Source organism: Corvus brachyrhynchos, unplaced genomic scaffold (assembly GCF_000691975.1).
Source record: "Corvus brachyrhynchos isolate BGI_N302 unplaced genomic scaffold, ASM69197v1 scaffold258, whole genome shotgun sequence".
In the NCBI taxonomy this organism is placed as follows: domain Eukaryota; kingdom Metazoa; phylum Chordata; class Aves; order Passeriformes; family Corvidae; genus Corvus; species Corvus brachyrhynchos.
This window is the reverse complement of record NW_008240122.1, coordinates 3518649-3528222: the sequence shown is the minus strand read 5'-3', so window position 1 is coordinate 3528222 and position 9574 is coordinate 3518649. Positions and strand designations below refer to the sequence as shown.

The following is a 9574-nucleotide window of genomic DNA, read 5'->3' as shown; positions in this document are numbered from 1 at the left end:
TTCCTGCTGCTATCATAGCTGCAAGAACAAGAGCACGCAGTGCTGACTCCTTCCGGATGCTTCCCCCCCAGAGGGTCAAACACTACACACAATCCACAGAAAAACAAACTCCAGGTTTCTTGCCTCTCCAGGAGGAAGCTCACTCACATTTAACTGTGCTCTTTTCAATTTACACTCTTCCCTTTATGGCATTCATCAATCCCATTTCTCTCCTAGAGGATGACAACTTCCAAGGGATTTTCTTTTCCAGCATGCTGCTCAAAACCTTTCCCAGCAAGAGACTCAGACTCTGATCTTACTCTTGTACAAGCTGGAGAGGTTCAGCATAGTATCAAATCGTAGCAGACTGTTGAAGTTTGGATGGCTATAAACTCCAGAGTGACTTTGTGTTACTGAAACATCCCTGAAGTGGGAGATCTGCAATAGAGACAGTGCAGCCAGGCAGCCCAACAGGAAGCCAAGGAGAAGCTCAAAAAAAAGACAGCACCCCACAAGCTACACCTGCCTTTGCCAAGGCTTCTCTCTGACAACAATTTACATTCACTGAATAGGAATCTAAGGAGCAAGCTTTGTTCTGTTGAGCACAAAGCATTTCCTCTTGTGGAAGGATGAAGGATTTATAGGAAAGGGCTATCAGGCAACAGCTGTCACTGCACGAGCACACCTATTGCCATACTATACAAGTTGTACAGCGTTTCACAGTGCCTCAGCTTCCCCACCTGCAGGAATTACACACACAGTATCACAGATATATATGGTACTCCATATGCATTTACTCCTTTTCCCTGTGTCTCTCAGTGCATCAAAATAGGCCTTCCTGCAAATAATTTGCTTTTTCACATGTATCAAATTAGTGGCAGGTGTGCTCCTGTGAAATAGTTTCCTGCTGGAAGAGCTCAGTTCATATCAAAAATCTCCAGTCTGTACAGAAAGCTTCACTCTCTAGTACTGAATTGCACCCCAAGGCTTTACAATGGCTGCTTCTGACCAGCAGTTCATGGATTCCACATCAGACTGTACAGTCCAGCAGTAATGTGTGTAAAAATCAGTGGGAGCACTGGAAGCAAAACCAAAGAACTGAAAGCAGACATTTTGTAAAAAAAGCCCCAAATCAACAAAAATCCTATTCTTCAATTCAGAACCTAGCATGCTGTACAGCAACAGCTGGCACATACAAGGGGAAGGGGCTCTCTGACCAGCACAAAGTAGACCTCTGCATCAAGAAAACATTCCACAACTACAAGAAGTATTTTCCAGATACACAAACACCATTCAATGTGGACACACGTAGCAGAACTTCACCTTAATTTCATGTTCACCTGAAGGTACAACAACTGAAACTGAAGACAATCCTTACATCCTGTAAGTTAGAAGAACTGCTAAAACTCTAAATACTACTCTCAACACTGCCTAAAACAAGTTTTGTTTTGGAGCTGTCTGGCATTCAAGGATCCAGCCATGTGGATGAAAGCACCGCTTGGAGAAAGGTGAAGAAAGCATCACCTGCAGCCAATACTAGCCTTTCCATTTTGAACTTTGTGAATCCACAGAAGTGTGTGGGCTCTTCAGTGCCAGATCTCACACTGTGTATCTGCATAAAATAGTTCTGGCACCTCGCTTGTTTATACTAGTGAACCAGAGAAAAACAACCCCACATTCTGCAAGGACTCACATAGTGCATTGAAAGGCCCCTCTCCATTCCCTCCACTCAAGTAGAGAAGCGCTTAAGTATCCCACATACCCATTCCCTGCTCCAAGGATAATTAAAGCACATTTCTGCTCTTCATGCCATACATATATATATGAGGCAGTCTCTCAGAGCTCGCATGCTGCTAGCTCTGCTATGCTCTCTGGGAGCCTGTTGAACCACGTACAGGGGGGGCAGTGCAAACTGGTTTTATTCTGAGTGGGTGTCTGTCCTGTTCGCATTTCAAAGACAGATGTTTCAACTATTTGAATACTAAAGGCTGAGCTGGAAGATGGGTGTACATCATCTTCAAGTCAGTGATAACACAAATACCCATTTGGTAAATCTTTTTCTCTAATGCAGTTCAAAGCATAGGGGCTACTAAGATCATATGACAAGTCACATCTTAAAGATGTAAGTTTGTTGGCTTCTGTTGGTTTTTTAAATTCAGTTCACAGAAACAGCACTTGAAATATGGTAACAGCATGTAAAGAAGTTGCTGCAATTACTCATATGCTTGGACCTCTGGGGTTTTTTAATAAATTGAGTGTGAAGTTAAATGCAACAACTATAATCTCTGAAGCAGCAGCACGGAACTTCCTACATGTTTTTTAAGTAAGGAAAAGTAGGAATGAAGAAATGAATGTAAAATATATTTCACCATTTTAAAATTTCACAGCCAGCATAACGTAAAAAGTACTAAGAGCAGAGACTGAGAAGTCCTTGTAAAGCACCATACTTCCAAACACCTTGACACTGCTTGTGTTAGCAGAGTTATTTACAAAAACTATCTCCTTCCAAAGTAAATGCAGATTTATTGGAGCTGGAAAAAGTATTTTGGTTTCATTTCATACATTCTCTGCTCCCAAAGGTGAAATATTTATTTAAAACACACTAGGAAAACACATCTGCTTTACATACCCAGGCCAAAATCCTTATTGTATCATTAAACTCAGATGCGTTTATGAAGATAACTATTGGATAAAGGATTTTAAAAAAACCCCTCACATTATCCAGTTTCCCCTAATAACAACAAATTAAATACTGTAAATTTAAGATTAAGCAGACATCCATCATTTTGCATCTGAGTAACCTGCTAAAGAAAAAAAAAACAATATTCACAGAATTCATTTAACGGGAATGGTGTCAAGAAGCTTCCTTACAAAAATAATGGGAAATATCTCTTCATTAATGCAATTTAAATCCGCATTTTACTTCAAAGTTAAAGCGCAGTTACTTCAAATTTTCCAACTAACTTCTAAATGTAGGATATTTACTAATCTACATGCTCACCCCCCAAAGAAGTAGCTAAAATACATCAGTAGAGAATGGTGCATTTTCACCAGAGCTTCTCTTTTCACACATTTTTAAAAAAGACAATTCTGGGGTTTTTTGAGAAAATGTAACAGTCTTGAAAGGAATATAACACACACAAACATTTCTGGGTTCTCTTTTTAAGTCCTGGACACTAACTTCCAAGAGTAGTGTTTTATCTCACAAGACAGAATTTTCCTTCTATGAATTTCTGTCCAGTTTCTCTCACTTAAGCTTTGCAGCTCTTTTAAAATGATAAAGGCAGAACACATTTGGTCATTTTCTGACAGAACCTTGCATATAAGTTCTCTGAACAGTATTTGCTCGAAAATATCCCATCTCTACCCAACGTATTCCAAAAGCCACCTGAAAAAGGCCAGAAAAATCAGTATTTCTGTGTTTAAAGATCAGATGAACTTCCAACATTGCCATCAGGGATCTCATAAATTTGATTCCAGCTTTTTAAAGGTCAAGGACAGGGTCCTTACAACACTAAACACTATTGCACCATAGACTCAACTTCCCTACAACTCACCTTAGATTCCAAAAGTCTGAGAAAGCAGACCAGGGTCAAAGTTATTTCTAAAGTAGACTTGACGTAACAGGAAAAATTATTTCCAACAAGACTGTTTGAATTAGTTGCCACAAGTCTTTAGAAAGTGTATTCATTCCTACTATAGTGTTTTTCATCCTTTACTGGGAAGGACAACTGCTTTCAGAGAAGGATTACCCAACTGATGGAGAACATCCATTTTTTTCTCCTATCAGCCCACCCCACGACCTAAACCCTTATCAGTCTCTGTTAGGTTTAAAAGCAGGTGCTGATGCAATCATTAGTTGATGTTAATTCAGTCACTAATCACAATATCAGCACAGCAAGGACTTTTTCTCTGAAAAATCCCAGTCAAGCTGCACATAGACAAATAAGGACAGCCAAGGATAGAAGCAGGAGAAGGATCTCAATAATCTCAGTCAGTCTTTATCCAGGCATCACAGAAAATGAGAGGTCTAAGATTTCTGAAGGAAATGTAAAGTCTTTGGGCAAATGTGACCTTTCAGATGCATAAAGAGCTAAGCACAGCAGCACTGGTCAAGTGACAGTGTGAATGATAGAAACGAGAGATAAGCACAAACAGGGAGCTGAACACAAACAGGAGGCACAGTCATGCTAAAATGCAAAAGTTGCTCATGTTTTGATCAACAGGGAAGCAGCCAGTACAAGCACGAGACAGTACAAACCAAGCAGAGCTAAGTCAGGTCTGTACAGCAACAGCCTGAATGAACACAAGCAGGACCAGCTCAGATTGGCACACAGAGAAAACAGGTTACAAAGACATTTACGGAGCCTCAGCTGCATAAATTGCATACTTACCTGGATTAGACTGCATAAATTCATGGACTTTGGGTACTTTCTTGTAGTTTTGTCAAATTGCCTTCATTCTGGGAGCATCTCATGCAGTTGCTTACCTGCACCAGAGCAGCTACTTCCAACTTCAGTTTAGAGCTAAAAAAGAACTATAAAGAGCCAAAAGCAACAAGCCTTCAGACAATCCTTAAATCCAAAATTTGCTTTTTAGCCAACAAACAGCAAGTTAGCTGATATTAAAAACTGCTTAGCATTCTGGCCTTTTTTTTTTGCCCCAGTATAGACCTGTACCTAATGATAGGCAGCATTGCTTTTTGCTTCATCTTTCAGAGGTAAAAGTTGCCTACTACAGCTTGGTTCAATGCTGTAACTAATCTCGAGTTCCTATTGCTTCTGATTTCCACTCAAAGTGCCAAAGAAAAAGGACTGGTTTTCTGGGGCTAATTTTGCTTTTTAAGATTTAAGCCAGTGATTGTGGCTGACAGTGTACAAAAGCTCAGAGATGAAGTGGCTGACTGAACTCCACTTTACACATGATACCAAGAAACTACCTAGCCACTAATAGCTAGCCTCAGATGTGCTAAAAGAATCAACAACTTAACAGTTTGTTTGGCTTTGTGGTTTTGGGGTTTTTTTGTTGTTGCTTTTGTGTTTTGGTTTGGGGTTTTTTTTAAACCACTCAAATAGCAACATCAGCATCAGATTCACATTTAAGGCCATGAAAAATATGGGTATTTTGGCCAAGTCTTGCAAAGGTTTGCATGCAATAACCATATGAAGATCCAGCCTATTAAGAGGAGACGATCCTAGCACTTAACCCCTAAGATGAGACTTCTGAGGTCAGAATGACATGACTTATATTTGCATCTACTTCGTTACTCCCTATTCCATTTAACATGTTAATGAGGAGCAGTTAAAACAGATCTTTATTTTGCTCAGACACCAGACTTGAGAACTTACATGGACTACTTTGCCTCTGTTACAGAAGAAGTCATAAGAATGAAATCAAGCTGAATTTGACACAACAGAAAGACCCAAGGTGGAAGAGATACGTCCCATTCTCAATGTTCTACATAAGTATCTTTACGTTAGTTACCAAGTGGCAACATAATTAAGACAATGTAATTTTAAAACGTTGGCAAGTTATGGCAAATACAGGAACAAATTTTGTCATTCATTCAGATTTCTCACACTAAGAATACAAAGTCAACAAGCAAAGTTTTTCCCAGGCTGCTGAAATCTACACAGTATTTTGACTAAACTAAAACCATGACTAGAATTCATAACCAAGTGGATGCATGAATGGCAAGTAGTGCTAATTTAGAGGAAAAAAGCTGTCTTGAATTACATTTTGATGTAGCTGTGATCCTTCTCTTTGAAAAACCTCTGTGTGTACTTCACTTCAATACAAAGAAGCATAAACCCTTTTACTTGAGGGAGACTAGCCACTTAATGTAAAAAATCTACACAAGAAAGTGTTCATAGGACTGGAGCCTATGGAGTACCAGCAGTCTCAACAGTGGAACAAGGCATTAAAATTGTAGCTCATGAGGAAGGCATGCAGGGGTTATGCTGTACAAGCAAATCCAACAAAAAAGTTCAAAGAAGTTACAGATTTTTAAACTCAAAAATCTTCAGGTTGTTTGTGAAGATGTCCATTCTACAGTAACACTAACTATTCAGGCAGGTTATTTTCCTGCAGTATCAACATCACAGAGGATTCTGGTCTCCTTTCCCACTCAGCTAAACAAGTACAATAGTAAGTTGGAGAAAAAGATCTGTAAAAGTTAAAAAATTTGTAAAAGTTCTAACATGAAAGCATTAACATCAGAGAAATTTCTATTCAAAACTCTGTGCAACAGTGAAATTTCATAAGGCTAAGCTCAGATCTTTAAGAAACTCCAAGAAATTAGTAGATCAAAAAGTCAAGTTTAATCTGAATTTTTAGTCTATAAATGAATGCCCTCCCATAGCTGGACTAGGACTCCAGCTGCACTTGGGATGGATTTGCCCTAGGAGCACTAAATCTTGTTTGCCCTTTCCTGTCTCCCACAGAGAAGCCCACTTGGAGACTTGTGCCTTTCTGAGATGAAGGGGCACATCTGCTACAGAACAAACAGAAATCCATCAACTAAGAGACCTCATAGATCCTGCTGGGTTATCTTTTTATATGGAACACTTGCATCTTAGTAAGTTCTTCTCAAGAAAATAGAGAGCATGTCACACTGTTTTAGCAATCCTTTATTGAAGATAACAAGTTGGTTATGTTCACTGTATTGTATGAAACATCACAATATCATACTGGGAAGGTACTATCAGTACAGGGTTGGACCAGAGCGGACAGTCTGAACAATAAACCATTTTGCATTCTTCATTCCCTGTCTTTTAACAACCCCAAAAAAACCAGTAAAGGGACAAATACCTGTTAACATCATCATTTAAAACACTTTAACTTACAAGGCTAAAATCTAATGAATAAATAAAATATACTGTGGCAATAATCCTCTCTAGACAAAAAAAAAAAAAAAAAATCAGATACACAGTGAATCAAAATGACTGGAAAAGCTGGCCTTCGGCATCAGTATGAAAGAGCGTGTGGTTTGTACAGACTCACCATGGGGATAAAGTTACAGAAAAATACCATGAATTTAATTTCACACAAAACCAGTTGATGACTGTCATTAGCTTAAAACTACACACAAGGGCAATTACATCCTCGCTGAAACACAGTTTAAACAAATAGGAAAATGTTTACAAGGCATCCACAGCATGTAAATCATGTACAGATGGATACATTCATTGTTTCCCCTCCCCAATAGCTTTTATTTTAGATAAATACTTTACTCTTCCCCATTTTCAGCATTTACTGGACTCATTACATGCACAACTCAAAGAAGTCAGAAAAAAAGTCAAGGTTATTGCAAAAATAGAATTAAACTAAGAATCTTCAAGTACCTTACATGACAGCCACTCTGTACCATGCCCATTGCTTATAAAATGAAAGGTCATTGAACCCATGAAAATATCTCTAATATTTTCTTAATTTAAAATAGATAATTTTAAGTGTATTTATAGTAATCTCAAAGTGATAATTTGAACTTTGAAAATAATGCAAACAATTAAAAATCATACCCATATTACACAAGACTTCTGTCTGTATCTTAAGCTGAAAAAAATCAAAAACCTATAGAAAACCACATATAGAACAAAAAAATAATCACAATTTACATTATAATAAAGGCAAATTTTCAGCATTTTTTAAAAAACCTGCAGCTGTGAGAGATGTCAAAGCAAGTCACTACTAACTATAAATTCACCAGTTTGGTTTTTTAAAAAGATCTTCTCTAGCAAGAGTTGAAGGGTGTGTTGTACACATGCGTAAAATTCTTACTGGTTTTAGATGCCTAGAATCTTCATATATTATTGCCAAATACACTTATCTTCAAGCAAGCAGTAGGCAACGTATCACAATTTGGACACCGCAGGGAAACCTAACGGTCTGGTAATACAGGTAAAACTGGAAAATTAAAAAAGAAAATAAAATACACATCTGATAGCGTACTGCCCAATTGAAATTACTTCCAAGCCACAGAGCTGCAAAGCCTTCCAACTCGGTAAAGTGAAATAAGAAACGTCTCAAACAATTACTTGTACTCTCTCTCATGCTTGTGTGTTGCATGTTTCATTTAGCCACAGTGTATCTTCAGAGTACACCTACAATCTCGTGCACCTCAGGTACATACACCGATCTGCTGAGAGAATATTCCTTCCTTCCTTCCTTCTTTTTTAGGGCCAAGTTCATGACAGATGTAATCAGTATGCCTGAGGCTGGTAAAAATACTGTAGTACAGGCAATGCTAAGAGTGGCAATATCAGAAAACACAAAAATGAACAAATGATGCAAAATTCTAATATCTTTCTGCCCATTTCACAAAATGTTGGAAATCCACCAGAAATTTTCCCTTGTATTGAAGAAATCAGATTTAAAAGTTTTTTTCCCCCTTTCAGAATGAAAAGCATTTTAGTAGATTTGTAAGGCTACCACGGATCTTCTAGCTCTCCAGCACCCTACAGGAAAAGAAGAGGAGAAATATTACTACTCACCAATACAAATGAAAACATTTTGTTGTACTTTGGAATTCAGAGGCATAATTAAGAAGAATGCTAGCATAAGACAGAAAACATTTTCCTTGTTTTCCATACCTGCCCACTTCCACACACAAATAGTTGCTGTTTGTCAATGTCACGATGGAATTGACTTTTATAAAACATGAATCCAGTAAAGCTATTATAGCAGAATGACTTAAAACCAAGATTTACCTAAAATTGTACTAAATCACAACTACCAATACATGCTACATCTGTGGACTACAAAACAAAAATAAAAGCTCTACAAAATACTACGGAACTCAGCTTTTCAGGTATTCGGGGTCCACAAGAAATTCCTGCAGGCTCATTTTCATTAAGGCAGTGAAATTTGTACCCGTTTTGAACAATTCTATTTTCGTGCAAGTGTTATATGCTATGAATTGACAACTGACACAAGAATTCCAGATTTCCCCTATTAGCAGATGAGCTACCACTACTGCAAAGTCCCAGTATTATCACCGACCTACCCAAAAAAACCCACGTATGTGTACGTGTTGTACCCCAAGAGACATGGAAAAGATGTGGCAAAAGGCAAACTTTAAAAGAATAGTTTATTCATTTATATGGCTGATGTTTAGCTTGAACCTGAGAAATGTTGCCCAAATACAGGATTACGATGAATGCTCCAAACCCCAAATCACTCAAAGCTTTGTAGAAACTAATGATCACCATGAGTTCACATCAGAAGCTATGAAAAGTTCCAAGTCATGTCAAAATGGTAACGCTTCAAAGAAAGTTTATTACTTGCTTAAAAGAGTCAATATGCATACAGATATTATTCCACAGCATATCCTTTATTTTCATTTGATCACAAATTACTATAACTTGACACTAGGTACTATATTGAAGTACATTTTCATTTCTGGATATATGCTATGCTACAGCCTGGGAAGTAATAATACCATTGTCTAGAAAATCAGTATTTATAATGAACAGTGGATACAATCTAAACTGAAAAAAAGAAAAAAATCGAACATTTCATAAGTGACAACCTAAAATGTAACAGCTTTTGTAATTTAGCTGTAATAGAAACTATACACAAACAAAACACAAGCATG

General features: G+C 37.7%; 1 protein-coding gene across 1 annotated transcript in view; it reads right to left on the bottom strand.

Moving 5' to 3' along the window:
- Nucleotides 1-6587: 6587 nt before the first annotated feature.
- Nucleotides 6588-9574, bottom strand: part of PPM1B (protein phosphatase, Mg2+/Mn2+ dependent 1B) — a 46054-nt gene continuing 43067 nt past the window's right edge. Inside the window, exon 8 of the mRNA XM_008641710.2 lies at nucleotides 6588-8435. Coding sequence (XP_008639932.1) covers nucleotides 8406-8435 — 30 coding nt within the window. The 3' untranslated portion in view covers nucleotides 6588-8405. The remainder of the gene's footprint in view (nucleotides 8436-9574) is intronic.